Source organism: Pelophylax lessonae (assembly GCF_965119305.1).
Source record: "Pelophylax lessonae genome assembly, chromosome: 1".
Taxonomy (NCBI): Eukaryota; Metazoa; Chordata; class Amphibia; order Anura; family Ranidae; genus Pelophylax; species Pelophylax lessonae.
In genome coordinates this window covers 460,219,204-460,237,179 of record NC_138768.1, presented here as the reverse complement: position 1 = coordinate 460,237,179, position 17,976 = coordinate 460,219,204, and the positions used below count along the sequence as shown (strand labels likewise).

At 42.9% G+C, this 17,976-nt stretch overlaps 1 protein-coding gene across 1 annotated transcript in view; it reads right to left on the bottom strand.

The window, feature by feature from the left end:
* JAK3 (Janus kinase 3) overlaps positions 1–17,976 on the bottom strand; it is a 184,719-nt gene that overhangs the window by 44,970 nt on the left and 121,773 nt on the right. The window contains exons 12-13 of the mRNA XM_082267037.1: positions 12,475–12,606; positions 9,439–9,523 (exon numbers count right to left, since the gene is read on the bottom strand). Of these exons, the coding sequence (XP_082123163.1) occupies positions 9,439–9,523; positions 12,475–12,606 (217 nt within the window). The remainder of the gene's footprint in view (positions 1–9,438; positions 9,524–12,474; positions 12,607–17,976) is intronic.

The following is a 17,976-nucleotide window of genomic DNA, read 5'->3' as shown; positions in this document are numbered from 1 at the left end:
AAGAAAGAATCCAGGCATTTTTTAAAGCAATCTACTGAGTTGGCCAGAACCAGCTCTTCCACATTTCTACATCCCTTACTGTGAAGAAGCCTGTGAAGTATTTGGAGATTAAATCTCTTTTCCTCCAGACGTAAAGAGTGTCCCTTGTCCTCTGTGACGACCTTAACGCCTTTGCGCCTAAGGGTAAAACAAATCTTAATGCCTAAGCACAATTTTTAAACTTTGACATGTGTCTGTAAAACCGTACATATCATCACAACTACTTTATACATCCAGGTGAATTATATCTTGTTTTTTTTTTTTCAGGATAAAAAAATACTGCCCAAAATATACTGACCCTGACCTTTACTTTGACCTTTGACCCTGGCACTGACCTAGATCAAGCCTTGGTATTTTTGTTATATTTTTCAAGGAGAGACAAAGATACAATGTAGAGAGAATGGAGAGAAACACAGGGGCAGGCTTCACAGTGACTGATCCCTGTGGTAGCCAATCAGAGCCTACAAACAGTGATCAGGTGACCCAGAATCGGGAGTACCAGGTCCCAATTGTTCGTACGGCGCCCGGAACTCTCGGTGAGATCCAGGTCTCATGGTCTATCTTTTTTTGTGTTGGGCTTAGAACTCAATTGAGGTTTACTGTTCTCCACAATCAAAGTTGTCTTTTATGTGGTATTTTAATGGATTTATAATAAAATACAATTTTTACGGAATATAGTGTCTTGTAAGACTATGTTGTGCCACCAAAGTCCATATTTTCTTTTATTTTTGTTTAATTCAATTGAGGATGAGGCACAGTTTACTACAATAGTGTCCACAGCGCCACTCTGTGGTGATACCCAACTAACCAATCCCCTTTAATATGCCCTAATGGAATGTGCCGAAAAAATATAGGGCTTATCGGGGTGCAGTACGGATACAAAGTGCTGAATTCCTGCCAAATATGTCTTAATGGTGTTGTAATAAAAGTTGAACCTGGGAGTGGCAGTAGGCTACTAAAGCCAACAGGTATTTAATGTTGTGGTAATTTAGACTGGGCTACTGGGACTGGAACGACTGGAAAGTATTCCAAGCCATAATGTACGCCTTTCTTGTGTTGGCTGATAGTGACTTGTCGATCAATGCAACTGCACAGGCCCAGTGAGTATCGAATCCATTGTTAACAGTGAGTAATACAGGGCTGGAGTGGCTATGGCGCCAGTGTCTAGAACCTGCTGGAAAAACAGTGGGTAATTAAATCGTGATAAAGTATCCGCGGCTGTATTATCTACACCGTTGATGAATTTGCAGTGAAAATGGAATTTGTATTGGAGGGATAGCCAAATGAACCTAGACATGATAAGTAATGAACTGGACCTACCTTTGTTAATGAATTTGGCGGTGGCCTGATTGTCTGTGGAGAAAACTACCGTGTTACCTGTCCATTGGTGACCCCACACCTGTGCTGCGAAACTATACAGTAACTTTCAAAAAGTGATGACGTTTGTGCAAACCTGGGAATTGCCAGACTTTCGTCTGGCCACAGTCCTGCTAACCAGTGAGTGTCAAAAATTGCTGCATAGCCTTTGGTGGCTGCATCATTGGTAATAACTTGGGGGGGGGGGGGGGAGATAACACTGACACTGCAGGGATGAACATGGCAATGCCGTTTCAACACTGAAGGAAATCTTCCCACATGTGTAAATCAGATAAGGCCGTGGGGTCTGAGAATTGATTTGATCTGAGAATAAGAGTCGGGGCTGTGGGTAACAATGCCAGCAACCTAGAAATGAAGGACCTACCTTGGGGAATAATTCTCATAGCAAAATTTAGCATACCCAGCAGTGATTTCAGTTCCTTTCTGGTACAGGCTTGGGAGATCATAAATGCATAGTTATGGTCTCGAATTTTAGTTAATTTGTCCGCAGGCAGTCTAGCCTGCATGGACTGGGTGTCTAACATAATCCCCAGAAAGGTGGGTGCAGTAGCCGGGCCCACACCTTTTTTGGCGGCCACTGGGACGTTAAGTGCAGAAAAAAGTGCCATGAGCTTCTGTAGATCAGTAGGGGCTTGTTGCAATAAAAAGGTAATTGTCTAGAATAGATAGTGAATAACCCTCTGACAGTGTGCTTCATGGACAAGAATCCAATTTAGTGCCTTCGCAAAAGGTATCAAACAGCCAGGGGCTACTTTTGGACCCAAAAGTAAGTTTGGTAGCGAAATAATACAAACCTCTCTGAAAGGAATATGGACCTTGAGCCATAGCTGAACCATTTTGTGTAAAAATCATTCTATAAGATTACTGTATTAATTTATGTATTGTGCATAGATCTTCACCCACGCAGTTCTTTCAGAAATACTTTATTTTGAGTTATAAGTCTTGTGGTTTCACAGAAATGTTATTTATGTATGTCCCAGACAAGTTTCGATCTAAGTGAGACCCAGACGTCTCGTTTTTCTGTTAACCGCCAAAGGTCCCATGACATGTCATGTAGAATCTAAATGTACTGTATAGTCTAAGGGTCACTGGGCGTGTTTTGTCTTTCAATGTATATAAGTTTGTATGAAATAAACCGATGTCAGGTCATTCTGAACGAACCATATGCTGCCTGTATATTGAGTTTTATCAGAGTGGCCTGCAGAGTCCAGAGGTTACCCGGGTCGAGTCCACAAGTCTACCGCTTGGAGTTGTTAATGCCAACACTCTCCACTTAATATTATGCCACTGCCAGAGGGAAGGCAATATGGGGAGAACCTTGAAGGCATCAGAAATGTCGACTTTAGACAGCCATGCATACTTACCCATACTGAAAATGTACTGGATAGCCTGATCAACAGATGTATATTTGAGTGAAAATTCCTCACATGGGATCAAGGAATTAAGACTAGGCACGTGACAAGAATGAAAAACTCACAAATCGTAAATTAAATGTAATTTATTGGAGAATTTACCCCTAACCAGACCAACTGGGTTAACTTTCCAGTTGTGGAATGGCGGTGTCATGAAAGCCCCTATGATAAAACCATTCTCTAGTTCGGCATGGAGTTAACAATCCATACCCGTGGCTGTCGACAGTAGATTTTTACACTCAATTGTGGATTGTGGTAATGAAATAAACCCAGCATGGAAACCCTGTGTGAAACCATCTATCAAAAACTGACTTAAAGTGGGGGAAGAGTAAGTGGCCAAACAGGCCTGCAAGTATAAAATGTTGATGCGGCTTAGTCATGTGGTCTTGGCTTGTCTCAGTGTGCAGGCAAATAGCACAGACATGCAGAGGGGGCACTGGCTATAATTGGACGTAGCTTGATTGAAATTGTTGAGAATCTGTGCTTTACTTAAAAACTGAATTGGATGCCCTAGCTTATCTAGTTGGGCTGTATGAGCTGGGGCCAAGAGTAAACTGGGGGATGTTCTAGATGTGCCTGGTAGGATGAGGGGTTCCGCGTTGGGGCATCAGTAGATAGTGTGTGTGGATGACTGGCAAGTCGCACAAACTGGAGACCTAAGTCCAACTAAATGCCGGCAAAATAACTCTGTGTCTACATTGCTCTAGTCTGTAACTATCTGGTGCTGGGCCAGAATAACGGCAGCATTGGCGGAAAAGGAGCGATGGTTGTCATAAAGCTGACCCGCTGTATTTCTCACCCCACTCGACTACCGCGTAAAGGTAGAGGTCAAGCTCCTCCCTCCTATATGGGTTTACAGAGCAGATTACATCCCTGAAAACACTAAATGTAAGGACAAAATCTGGTATGGAGAGCTTATGGTTTAGCCTGTGGTCCCTGGTCTTAACCACCACGGTGACATCACTGCAAGCATGACTTTTTGTTGGCTATATTGTGGGCAGCTATTAAAAGGAAGGCCAAATTTACATCTTTACCGTCTAAAATATCTTTATTTATGTTTACTGGTATGAAATGAGCTGGAGTGAAAAAGAGGGTACTAGCACCCTTACCTGAGGCTAATGGCACGGAGGCAGAGACAGTGGGTGTCTTGGGAACTGCTGGTGTCCCGGAAATGGAGGGGCCCCCGGGGTCGGGGATGGGGCGGCATTCCAATGCTTCTACCCTGGCTCGTAACTCAAGCAAGGAGGTCACCAATGAACTATGGGTAGTGTGAATTTGTGAGAGGGATGTGTCAACCATGCGTAAGGTGACTTGCTCAGTGTTGGTGCCTGGTGCCCTGGGGAATAATAGTCTAAAAAGTTCAGCTTTAGAAGTCAAAGCTGGGTATGAGATACCCCCTGCTCTGCAACTCGGTCATGAGCTTGGGAATGGTCCAGGATCTTAGAAAGGGCGTGATACCAAGTTCTGATACCCTGGCAGGAGATGGTGGGACAGAGGCAAAATTCTTTGATGTCCGAAGCCTGTGACATGATCTATGTAACTAAGAACGAATCTATTGTGAATATATATATATATATATATATTTTTTTTTTTAAATGTATTTATTTATTCATTTTTAACTGCTTGCCGACCGCCGCAAGTAGATTTACTGCGGCGGTCAGCCCCTACCAGGCAGAGTGACGTTAATTAACGTCACTAGCCTGGGAGGGTCTGGGGAGCGAGCGCGCGCCCGCGGAGGCGCGCTCCCGCTCCCGCGCGGTCACGCACCCCCCGCGCGTGTGACCGGCGGACCCGATGTCCGCCGGCCACTCGGCGATCGGCGGGGGAGAGGGAGAATGTCAGGCAGCTTGTGTAAACAAGCCACCTGTCATTCTCCTCGCTGTAAAGACACTGATTACTCGGATCTAGTATGTAGATCCGTTGATCAGTGTCCTTACAGCTAGAGCCACAGCCAATCACAGTAAGAATCACGCCCCTAGGGACACACACAGCCCCTCCCTCCCAAATAAAGTTAACCCCTTCACTGCCAGTGTATTTTTACAGTAACAGTGCATATGTATAGCACTGATTACTGTAGAAATGTCACTGGTAACCCCAAAAGTGTCAAAAATGTCAGTCAAGGGTCCGATCTGTCCGCCGCAATGTCGCAGTACCGCAAAAAAAATCGCAGATCGCCGCCATTACGCGTTAAAAAAAAAAACAACAAAAATGACAAAAATCTTTCCCTTTGTTAGTAAACGCGATAACTTTTGCGCAAACCAATCAAAATACGCTTTTTGCGATTTTTTTTTACCAAACATAGGTAGGATAAAACAAATTGGCCAAAAATGTTAAAAAATTTTGATTTTTACATTTTTTTTTGGGGAATTTCATATAAAAAAATGTGAAAAATATTGCTATTTTTGCAAAATTGTCGCTCTTTTTTTGTTTATAGCGCGTGATCAAAAAATCGCACAGGTGATCAAATACCACCAAAAGAAAGCTCTGTTTGTGGGAAAAAAAGGACGTCAAATTCGTTTAGGTACAGCGTCGCACGACCGCGCAATTGTCCGTTAAAGTCGCGCAGTGCTGAATCGCAAAATACCCCCTGGTCTTTTAGCAGGAAAATCCTCCGGGGCTTAAGTGGTTAAACGTGTACGTGTGAGTTATGTGGTGCAACGAGCGGACTCACTTTGGTTATAGTGAGTCAGTTGTACAAACGAAAACTGGAGTTGCACAGGACCGAAAGTGTGTCAGTTCTTAAGTGTGAAAGAGGCCGAGTTGCCTGAGGTGTACCAGGCAAATTAACAAAGTAAACTCAGGCCTTAGTTACCTGAAAACCTGTCAGGTAAGAGTTATGAGTGTTGTCATGTGTCATAATTGTATGACGTATATGTTAATGGATAAGGAGACTTGCCACCAAACAAGTAAAACAATGAACGAACATCTCAATCCGTAGGTACCGTAAGCGTGACAGGTGACAACTTTAGTGGTGTAACACCGTAAGTGACAGGATAAATGATGTATGTACAACAAAATTACTGTGTACGTGATAAGAAGCAACATTTTTGAATATATTATAATGTGTGACAATAAAGGTTGGGGAAATACCCACTTGCATTGACTGTACCGAAACTCAGACTTGTAAGTCCTGTGTATATGTAGAAACAAGAACTATGGGAAATAAGAAACAAAAGAAAACCACCACCCAGATAATATGTTACCTGGGCCCTAGGTTAAGTAACAAGATTTACCCATAGTGCAAGTGTCTAATAAATCAGACAGTATATGTGAAATATGACAGGTTAAGTGAGTATTTGTAAATGCAGCTGGATATTTAACAAACAGTACCCTAAAATATGTTAAAATATGACACAAGGTATAAATCGTATGTACTGAGGAACATATCAAATGGAACCGATAGTGCGGCAGCTACAGATATAACCAAAAAGTAAGAGATAAATGAGATGCAGATGAGTAAATATGATGTATGAATATCGTAAGTCATGAACAAAAATTAAATCGTACGTAAATATTGACGTAGTCGCAATATGATAAGCACTTAGTAAAGAGTTCAGGGAGGTTAAAGCTAGAAAAGAAAAGGAAGTAATGGTGATTGTGTTAGGCTAAACAATACGATGTGTACAGCATTTGAATCATATGAATAAATGGCATGAAAAGGCAAATGAGAAGAAATCCTTTTGCAAAAAAGGACAATATTTTTGTAAGATACTGATGCTGAAACGAAACGGTGAAAGAAAATTTACCAGGAATGAAACAATCCTATAGTAGTAACCTGCATAAATCGTGGCAAAATCAGTGCCAAGTTCGCAGAAAATTCAAACTTTCATAGAAGACTCTTGCAGACTAAGCAGCAAAACCTTGTGGCAGTGTCGGCGCCCGGAACCAGCAACGTGAAAAGTAACGCCGGCAAGATGAGAGGGTTGAGTGCATTTATGGGGCGAGACTCCTCATACAAAATCAGATGCTATACATGAACAAAATTATAAATGCAACATTTTTGTTTTTGCCCCTATTTTTCATGAGCTGAACTCTAAGATCTAAGACTTTTTCTATGTACACAAATGGCCTATTTCTCTCAAATATTGTTCACAAATCTGTCTAAATCTGTGTTAGTGAGCACTTCTCATTTGCTGAGATAATCCATCCACCTCACAGGTGTGGCATATCAAGATGCTGATTGGACAGCATGATTATTGCACAGCTGTGCCTTAGGCTGCCCACAATAAAAGGCCACTCTAAAATGTGCAGTTTTATCACATAGCACAATGTCACAGATGTCACAAGTTTTGAGGGAGCGTGCAATTGGCATGCTGACTGCAGGAATGTCCACCAGAGCTGTTGCCCATGAATTGAATGTTCAGTTCTCTACCATTAGCCATCTCCAAAGGCTTTTCAGAGAATTTGGCAGTACATCCAACCGGCCTCCCAACCGCAGACCATGTGTAATCACACCAGCCCAGGACCTCCACATCCAGAATCTTCACCTCCAAGATCGTCTGAGACCAGCCACCTGGAGAGCTGCAGCAACAATCGGTTTGCATAACCAAAGAATTTCTGTACAAACTGTCAGAAACCGTCTCAGGGAAGCTCATCTGCATGCTTGTCATCCTCATCGGGGGCTCGACCTGACTGCAGTTCTCCATCGTAACCGACTTGAGTGGGCTCACATTCGATGGCGTCTGGCACTTTGGAGAGGTGTTCTCTTCATGCATGAATCCCGGTTTTCTTAGATCTTTGCGTTTCGCTCATGAAAAATGGGGGCAAAAACAAGTGTTGCATTTATAATTTTGTTCAGTATGTATACTGTATGTTTAAAAAGATATTCATCAACCCAATTTCTACACACCTATGTTTTAGGTTTACACACCGTTGACAGCATTGAGGCTACATTCACACCTGAGCGTAGCGTTTTTTTACCACGATTTTACCGCGATTTTTACCGCGATTTACAGGCGTTTTTACAGGCGTTTTCTGTGTAGGCGTTTTTAGATTCAATAGAAACCAATGGAAAACCCCTGTAATCTGCCCAAAAAGAAGCTCATGTACTTTGAGCGTTGGGCGTTTTGCTTACAGCGTCAGAACGCTCAGATGTGAACAGGGGCCATTGAAATGAATAGGATTTGTCTTGTTGGGCGTTTTGAGAGCTGATACTAGAGCAGAAAAACTCCCCAAAAACGCCCCAAAACGCCTAGATGTGAACGGAGCCTTAAGGCAAAGAAAAAAAATTAAATATAGCTGCAGGGTATAAGAGGGCACAGAACAAAGGATTACAAATATGACAGCCATTACTAGCAAAGGGGCCACTTCAGATGAAATGTAAGTACTTTCTTTTTTTTTCTCTTACCTAAACTTAGACTTTAAGCTTCACATTGCAATTGTTTTTATTTAAGACAGAAATTGAATCTATGGAAAGTCTGAAAGTGTTCCTTAAAAATATAAAAGACACATTTTGGGGACGTTGTGGCCTTGAATGGTGTACAGATGCTCTGTGGAGTACCTGGACTTAATGCCAGCTACCCCTGGACGCGCTTGAACCCTTTTGGTATCGTTTAGTGGGTGTTACAGTCTGCCTCTGACTCCATGCACAGGATGGTTCTCCGAGGGGGGGGGGGGGAGTAGATGGAATAGAGGAGTGTAGCACTTCCTGACCCCTCCCACCCCTCGGATTTGCTTCCGGCCCTATCTTCAAATTTCCCTAAACCCCGCAAACATCTCCCCTAACACCCCCCACCTTTTTTTTTTTATTTCGACCTCTCTGTTGAGGCCCATGTGTGGTTGTTGCTCAGGGTTTTCTTCTTTGTTTTTTTTTTTTTTTTTTTTTTCCTTGAGCCTTTGTGTTGACATATTTCCTTGTTCCCATTGTGTAGGGGGAACAAGGTGGTTTACCACATTAAACTGGTAAAACTCACACATTGTGTATTTTGGGATCATTACCTCCCATTTCCAGATTTTTTGTTAGGTATCTTACCAATCTTCTCATTATACACCTCGTCTAGAGTTAACTGAACAATGTACAATGTCTAATAAAGACTTACAAATAAAAAAAAAAGACAGGAAACTAAACAGGTAATAAATGTTAATTGGAAATTGCCTGGTGTTTCACAATGTAGATATCTATTTTTGGTGTAAATCAAAGAATGCAAGTATGCATCTTATTTCTTCCAGCCGTTGACTATGTAGGTACAGTATGTGTCATAAGGCACCTGAATGTATAGTTACTTACTGGTCAAACATTTTACTCTACAATTAGTATAAGTTCAATCATCTCATATTAGCTTTTTTACACATTACCACCATATTCTAAACCAAGTTAGCATCAGAAAAAATGATGTTCTCTGTAATAGATGTGTCGTGACTGTAAAAATGTTGTGGTGAGCACCAAAGGATGTGCGTCTACGGGCTCCAGTAATGAAAATATCGCCTTGATAGGAGCCAATGCTATTTGTCTCCATATTTTTTCTTCATCATAGACTGCACTGCACAATGTGACATTCATATGATAAAATATTAGTGCAATACACAAAGCATGGAGGGGAATAAATATTTATCACTTATAAAAGCAAGAGAAAACACAAAGCGCTATGTGAAACAGTCCATGCTCACTCACTCTGTTTCCCCACACAGACTCCATGCAGTAGGACTTGGTGTTTGTGAGAGAGTTGGTTCATTATACTGGCGGCTTCTAAAAAAGACTACAGTGTGAAAAATTTAAAATTTTGATTAGTAAGGCAATAAAGTATAAACAATGTGAGTAAAACTAAATAAAACATTACATTAGTTAGTATTAAAAAGATGCCACTATGCATTGGTGAACAGAGCTGACACTTGGATTATTCAAGCATCACCTACATAAATAAAAAAAGGATTCCAGCTGTTGGTAACGCTGCCAGTGCGTCCAGCTCAATGGGACCTCTGGATTATTTGTACACTACTATGACTCTATTTCTCAGTTGTACACCTAATTCACGTACCCACCCCACCAGAAAGATAACATAAAACGTGGATGCTGCCCAAAACAGCTGGTTGCATCAAGTATAGGTTCTAAAGTGCCTGGAGGATACAAGCTTGATACTCCTATATTCTCATTTAGTGGGGTTAATTTACTAAAGACAAATAGGCTGTTCACATAGCAAAGGGAATTTCTACTTTGCAAAGGAATTTTTACTTAGCTTAGTGGATTGGGTGATACTCTGCTGACTGCCAGTCGGTGCCAAAACACTTGCCACTCAACACATTTACGAAATGAAAAACATTCATGTAAAGTGAACATGCTCTACTCCTTTAGTCAATTACACCCAAGATGTCTAGTCATATATATATATATATATATATATATATATATAATTACACACTATCCAATGACTGCCACCGTGTACACAAATCAGGGATAAAAAATGGGCCCGGGTGCACAGCAGAGACTGGAGCGCGTATAAGCCAAAAAAGAGAACGGCACTCACGGGTCTTGAAAGGTATACGCACAATGATGGTTTTAATTGACGTTTCTATGAGGCACAAGCTCCTGAGGAAGACGAGCAAACGTCAATTAAAACCGTCATTGTGCGTTTACCTTTCAAGACCCGTGAGTGCCGCTCTCTTTCTTGGTTTATATATATATATAAATATATGTGTCTTATTTTTGCTGTTCACATCCTATCTCTATACCAAAGGTTTTGATGTGCCTTAATTTGTGAGCGCAGAGAGACTTGTTTTCTTTCCTAAATGCTAAGTTGGCTTAGAGAATAAGGTGGAGCTTTGACTAATTTGAATATCGAACTAAAGAAGATTCAAAAATGAATGCAGCTTCACCTTTTCTCTAAGCAAGATGAGAATTTACTTTACAAATTGAAAATGTAAAAATCGAATCCTGTGTAGCACAATTTCCAGCATAGGTGCTGGCTGTGGGTCCCCCTGGGTCACCGGGTGCAGCAAAAGTACCTTTGAACATGTTTCTCCAAGTGTGAGCACTGAGACAAAGGACCAGTCCAGTATCTTTGGGTTTTTATGTTTATTAGGAACTTGGATGGAAGAAGGGATGAGTGGGATACTCCAACAACTGAACTATGCACAATTAGGCAGGGACTCTAGAAAATGCTGCTTGACGCTGGTTATGCCTGTTATCGCTGGCTTGACACTAGTTAACGCTGGCTGAATGCCTGTTAACGCTGACTTGACACTATGACTTTGCCTTTGACTAGCGAAGTCCTTTTTAGCTCCCTGAGGTACTCCTTCCTGAGGTAGCTGACTGTACACTTTGACTGTACTGCTGAACGCTTCAGGGCCCACACTGGCGCCCCCTTTCACTTCCCTACCTTTATCTTTAAGACTTGGCACCCCCTTTTACTGCCACAACTACTGGTTAGCTGGCTCCTGGATCCTCTTGACCTTCTGGAGTGGTCCCCTTTCCTAGGCAGACCCCTGGGCAGATCTTAAGTACTCACAATATTGTTTTTCCTGAAGACCTCTGCCCAGCAGCTTCACTCGGTCAGCAACACTCTAGATCCCTTCTCTGCAGCACAGCTCAACCTCTGGTCCCCCTAGGCCGACAGCCTGGACCACCTTCACTCTCTGACAGGAGGAGAGACAGTCGTCAGCCTCCTCCTGGGACTGATGCTCCCGCCAAAAGACGCTCTGTCACATTCTCCCCACAGATTTATATCCAATCCCAGGGTGCATTGCGGTAAACCCCATTTTTTGATACAAATGGGGGGGGTTCCTCTGGGAAGCAGAACTAAACACTTTCAATCATTAATAACTATGTTTTATCCTTATGCTGCCATCATTATTAAATAGAAAGATATTTTTAAACGTTTTCTTACATTTTTTAAATTGTTTCCTGGTTCTTAGTTAGGCCAAAATGAGGTCATACATCCCGGGAGTTTTCATGGGCATTTTTTGGTTTCATCTGGAGGAGGGGCTTTCTGAGAGGAGGTGACCCTTCTGCCGGCAGATGAATTCCAGGTAATAAATGCTGCATGAATCATGCAGGGCTGTCTTTAAGGCAGGGCAAAAGGGGCAGCTGCCCCGGGCCCAGTCATTTTTGTGGGGCCCAAAGCAGTTGTCCCTTGAACCTGCACTGCCTGAGAATAGTTGATAAGTGGATTTGGGAGGGTCCAAGAAAATGTTTTCCCGGGGTCCAATCAATAATAAAGACGGCTCTGGAATCATGCTACATGGTACATGAATCACCTGCCCTTACTCAAGATGACCATGGCCAGAAATGATAGGGTGGTGTTTTTAAAAGTAATTTATCAGGGGGTAAAAAGCATTGAGATTTGGATGGATGGTGGAGTCTATTTTGAATATTAACAAAGAATTAGTGTTTTCAGTGTGTGTTGCTCAGATACAGTTTAGGTCCACTTTAATGAGAGATAACACAAAGACATAGTCACTGCCACTCCTAAAGGTCAGCATAGCAAGAGTTGACAGTTGTAATTACAATGCAATCACAGTTTATGGTATATTACTTAACATATAATTGTCATTATCTTATCAGCTCAGAACAAAGTAAGGTATATTTGTGAAACAGTAAAGGAGTACTTATACGATGGTTAGTACCAGGAATCAGTGTCAGGAAATGACATGGCGTTATGGATTGTCAGATTTCGTTTTTTTATTATATTGAGTTAGCAAGATGTGGTCATACCTCTTGGTAATGTTGGTGGGATGCATCAAGAACTTTGAGCAATACATCCACTTCACGTTCTTCCTCTCCATCTGAATCCCTACGTATCCCATGAAATATCTTAGTAAATGAACCTTTTCCTTGGCTCTCCAGCTGTAAAGGAAAACATTTATATAAATGTTTGTATTATCCTGCCATACCCACTATATCATGTGGCTCTCCTTCTTTGTGTTAATTACCATCATCTTATCACAGATAGGCTATTTCCACATTTTACCTGCCTAGGACACAGTGGCCAGCAGCATGTATTTCCACCAGCCACCAGTGGATGTCTCTTTGCAACCATGGGCGGCACGGTGGTGTAGTGGTTAGCACTTTCACCTAGCAGCAAGAGGGTCACTGGTTCTAATCCCAACCACCACACTACCTGCCTGGAGTTTGCATCTTCTCCCTGTGCCTGCGTGGGTTTCCTCTGGGTACTCTGGTTTCCTCCCACACTCCAAAAACATGCTGGTAGGTTAACCACTTAAGCCCCAGAAGATTTTACCCCCTTCCTGACCAGGGTTTTTTTTACGATTTTTTACTGCGTGACTTTAACGGACAATTGCGCGGTCGTGCGACGCTGTACCTAAACGAATTGGACGTCCTTTTTTTCCCACAAACAGAGCTTTCATTTGGTGGTATTTGATCACCTGTGCGATTTTTACTTTTTGCGCTATAAACAAAAAAACAGCGTAAATTTTGCAAAAATAACAATATTTTTCAAATTTTTTTATATGAAATTCCCCCCAAAAAAATGTAAAAATCAAAATTTTTTAACATTTTTGGCCAATTTGTTTTCTGCTACATATGTTTGGTAAAAAAAATTGCAAAAAGCGTATTTTGATTGGTTTGCGCAAAAGTTATTGCGTTTACTAACTAAGGAAAAGATTTCTGTAATTTTTGGTGTTTTTTTTTAACGCGTAATGGCGGCGATCTGCGTTTTTTTTTGCGGTACTGCAACATTGCGGCGGACAGATCGGACCCTTGACTGACATTTTTGACACTTTTGGGGTTACCAGTGAAATTACTGCAGTAATCAGTGCTATACATATGCACTGTTACTGCAAAATGACACTGGCAGGGAAGGGGTTAACTTTATTGGGGAGGGAGGGGTTAAGTGTGTCCCTAGGGGCACACAAGCTCCTCTTGTTTGCTTCCTCCCCCCCTCCCTTGCCATTATTGGCATCTTTTTTTTGGGGGGGGGGGGGAAGCGGGTACCTGTTTTTGACAGGTACCTGTCCCCACTTTCGGGTGACCTCACTGCGGCAAGGCCCCCTGAGGTTTAGCCCCCCCTCCTCCTTTCCCTGCTGCTGGGCCATTAACAAAGCGTACCACGTTTTGCGCATGCGCAGTAGGCTTCACTGCCAATTTCTCTTACAAGGAATGGCGGCGGCAGTACCCAAGAGCGGATTGAAAGATCGTCTGGAGTGCCAACATCGTGGGCACCGTGGAAGGGCAAGTGTCCAAATATTAAAAGTCAGCAGCTACAGTATTTGTAGCTGCTGACTTTTCCTTTTTTGGTGGTGGGGGGGGGGGGGGGGGGACTTTAAGCTAAACAAAAAAAAAAGGCACACAGGCAGGATTTTTAATGGAGAGGAAACAGCTTTTGTCCACCCTCTATAGTGAGCTCCACACGCACAGCTCACAGTAGAAAATCGGCAATGCTGAAGCTGACTGCAAGCATGCATGGGAGGTATGTTACCACCACCCAGCCAGTGATGGAGACCTGGATGCCAGCCGTCCGAAAATGTCAGCAGCCTGCAAGGGAGCTCTGGGACACTATTGCTGGAACCAAGGTGAGTATAGTCTCACTTTAATTCCATTTCCTGCTTAATTTCTTTGGCACCCAGCAGAAACCTTCAGTACATCTTCACATGCCATGCATGAAAGGATGGCACAGTTAAGGAGGTCTGCATAAGTACATGAAACTGGGAAGATGTGCAGGAGTATGTAATAACAAACAAATCAGAGTGCAGGGGTCAGGAATTTATAACGTACCAAGTGTACAGGTTAGAATGACATAATGTACAGCCCAGTGTACAGAGTGCAGTGGTCAGGTGTATGTAATTTACAGCCCAGCCCAGTGTACTGACTACAGAGGTCAGCAATATGTAAACTACAGTCCAGAGTGCAGTGTAGGAGCCAGATTATGTAAGATACAACAGTAAATTATATACGCCACATGGTACAGCATACAGAATATAGTCAGGAGTATGTAAAGTACACTGTATGCTATATAATCCTAACTGCTGCATTAAGTATGCTGTGTCATATACTGCAAACACCTGACCACTGCACTACCCCTGTATACTGAGCTCTACATGATACTCATGACCCCTGATCTCTTTACCATGTGCTATAAATGACATACTTCTGACTGCTGCACTCCCAGCATACAGACTGGTCAGGATTATGTAATATATATAGCCCATTGTTCTGGGTGCAGTGGTTGGGAGTATGTAACATACAGTCCATCAGAGAGAGAGAGAGAGAGACATGCCCGCAGCTTGAAGGAAATGATAAGCATAGAGCATACATGACAGGGTGGAAGGGAAACCAGGCAGTAGGGGGTTAAATTAGTTGTTGGGATATGAGAGGTCAGGACTCTTACCTGGTTGGCAGAACAGACAAGGTGATGGGGAGGAGCAAGAGAGAGAGTAGTTGGAGGGGAGGAGTGAAGAGGCTTCACTTGCGGACTGGAGATCATAGGAGAAACGTCCCTCCCGCCCGCCTTGGTGATGCAGTTTTCTGTCGTTCTGCTAAGGAGGTTGGACATTGGGCTCCTTGATGAGGGTCCAAAACATGGTGTCGAAGGATAAAATGGTGGGACCCATCTCAGGTATGGAGTCCTATGGTTGGTCTGGTTCAGTCTAGACCAACCGGGTAGTGTAAGGTGGTAGGGGTCTGTGGTCAGTTAGGATAGTCCTTGAGGCGGTGTTTTGACAGCTGGGGACAGAACCTAACTTAATGGCACCACAGACTCCAAAGTTGTGAAGGGATGGTATCATGAAGGATCTGCAACCATTCTTTGATCTGGATTGGTTTGACTGTTTTATGTTTTTCTGTTTTTTATGGTTTTGTTTAATGCTGAGTTAGTGTTGTCATTTAAAGGTAAAGCGGGGAGTGATGGGTACTGATCAAGGTAATATGGGTAAACAGGTGGGATCTGAACTACCTTAGTCATGCAGTGGTAAAATTATTTCATGTGCAGCCCAGCATACAGAGTTCAGGGCTCAGACGTATGTAACATGCAACCTATCATACAGAGTGCAGCATTCAGGAGTACAGTCTAGCGGCCATTGAAATGTAACATATAACTATAAGAGGTATGTAACAAAATCCTGACCACTGTACTCTGTATATCACGCCATACAGCACATGCTCTTAACCCCTGAACTCTGTGTGCATTACTGTCCCCCAGTAAATTTACCTCTTTCTCCCCAAGCAAAACATTCCAAGTAGCATAGAATAGAAAATAAAATCTATGTAACTGCAACGAAAATATGCCAGTGCTTTCCAATCCGCTAAAAAGTGATCCACGGTGGACCGCTTTTCAGAGGCATTTGACCATGCCTGTTTTAAACCTGTAAATGCCGCACCAGCAGAGCAGCCCCATGTGTCACGTTCAGTCTGCCAAACATGACAAGTGGTGATTTTTGCCATGACCGTAAAGTATTGCGATTGTTACACCCCCACCTGGCTGCCTCTGCAGCTTAAGAGGGAGTAGTAAAGCACAGCTTAAAGCGGTGTTCCGCCCCGCCCCCCCTCCAAAAATGTAAAAGTCAGCAGCTACACATACTGTAGCTGCTGACTTTTAATATTAGAACACTTACCTGTCCTGGAGTCCAGCGATGTCGGCACTGCAGCCGATGTTTCCATTGGCTGTCAGATGCTGCTGCTGCCATTGCCAGTATGGGAACCCAGCAGTGAACCCTTGTGGCTTCACGGCTGGGTCCCTACTGCGCATGCGCAAAGCTCGCTGCACTTGGTTACTGGCCTAGAAGCAGAGGAAGGAGGAGGAAGGAGGAGGGGGCCGAACTTCTGACGTGCCTTGCCGCAGCGGGTCTGATGGAAGTGGGGACAGGGTACTTGTCAAAAACAGGTACCCGCTCCCCCCCTTCCCCGAAAGGTGCCAAATGTGGCACCGGAGGGGGGGAGGAGACAGATAAGCGGAAGTTCCACTTTTGAGTGGCACTCTGCTTTAACCTCCTATATTTACCCGCCTCCCGTACCCCAACTACAAGTGTAAATTACCCTAAATATACTAATTTGAACAACAACTGCTGTCACCTAATTGAAAAAATGTAACAAGTTAGATTCCTTGAGGGGAATTTATTAAGACTGGAGCAGTCAGAATCTGGAGCAGCTGTGGAAGGCAACAAATCAACTAGTTTTCATTTTCAAAGCTGAAACAGAAGTTGATTGGTTACTATGCACAACTGCTCCAGATTCTGTCTGCTCGAGATTTACCATTACATCTGAGTATTATCATAGACCTCAAATGCCATCTAGTGGTTTATGTGGAGTTGACTGTGTTGTTGTAAAGCTTCATTTTAAAATAGAAGCATGCTATGCATTGCAATTTTAAAAACTGAATCACGTTCATTTATTACAAAAATATCCAAGCCATACATGAAGTTTGAACTTTAAAGCGGAGTTCCACCCTGAAAAAAAAAATTTTTCACTGTCCGCTTGCTCTTAATAACCTGTAAAACAATTGGATAATTAATTTTTTTTTTATTCACTTACCTTCTTTTTAAAAAAAATATACTTACCTTACTTCCTCTTCCCCCCTCTGCGGACACGGCCGCCACCGTCACTTCCTTCTTGCGTTGACTCCTGGGAGCTGAACGTCATCGCTCCCAGGAATCAATGCATCGGGTCCGCTCATCAGTTCTGGCGCAAGGCGCATCATTCCCTGCTAAACAGCTTCTGGGCATGCGCAGAAGCTGTGCAGGGATGACGCGCCTGTGCCGGAACTGACGAGCGGGGCCAGTGCAGGGCATTCTGGGACCGAAGAGGACGCCCTGGCTTCAGCTGCCCACACCTGAGATGGCAGCGCTGGACAAGACATTTTCAAGGTAAGTATTTCTTCTAAAAGGTAAGTGAACCCGGGGACAGTTCAGAGGCTATCATTGCTGAAATGCACTAACCCTGACTGTCCTGGGGGTATTTTTATCAATTTTTTTTTTTTTCAGGCAGGAACTCCGCTTTAACTTTTAATTACAAAACTCAAAAATGTCTTCCTCTTGGGGAAGTTATTTTTAAAAATTCCTCATCTGAGTCCCAAGCTATCTATTCTTACAGCTTGAAAAATTAATGTTGTCAGACCTCCACCATGCATGTCTTGCATTGACAAAACAGTAACCATTATATCTGGCACATTAAAATACTTTTTTCAAAAGCTTAGTATGGCAACCCTACTTGGATAGATGGCATTTATAGTGTTTTTTTGGTAGGTTTCTATATATTTTTCTCTTT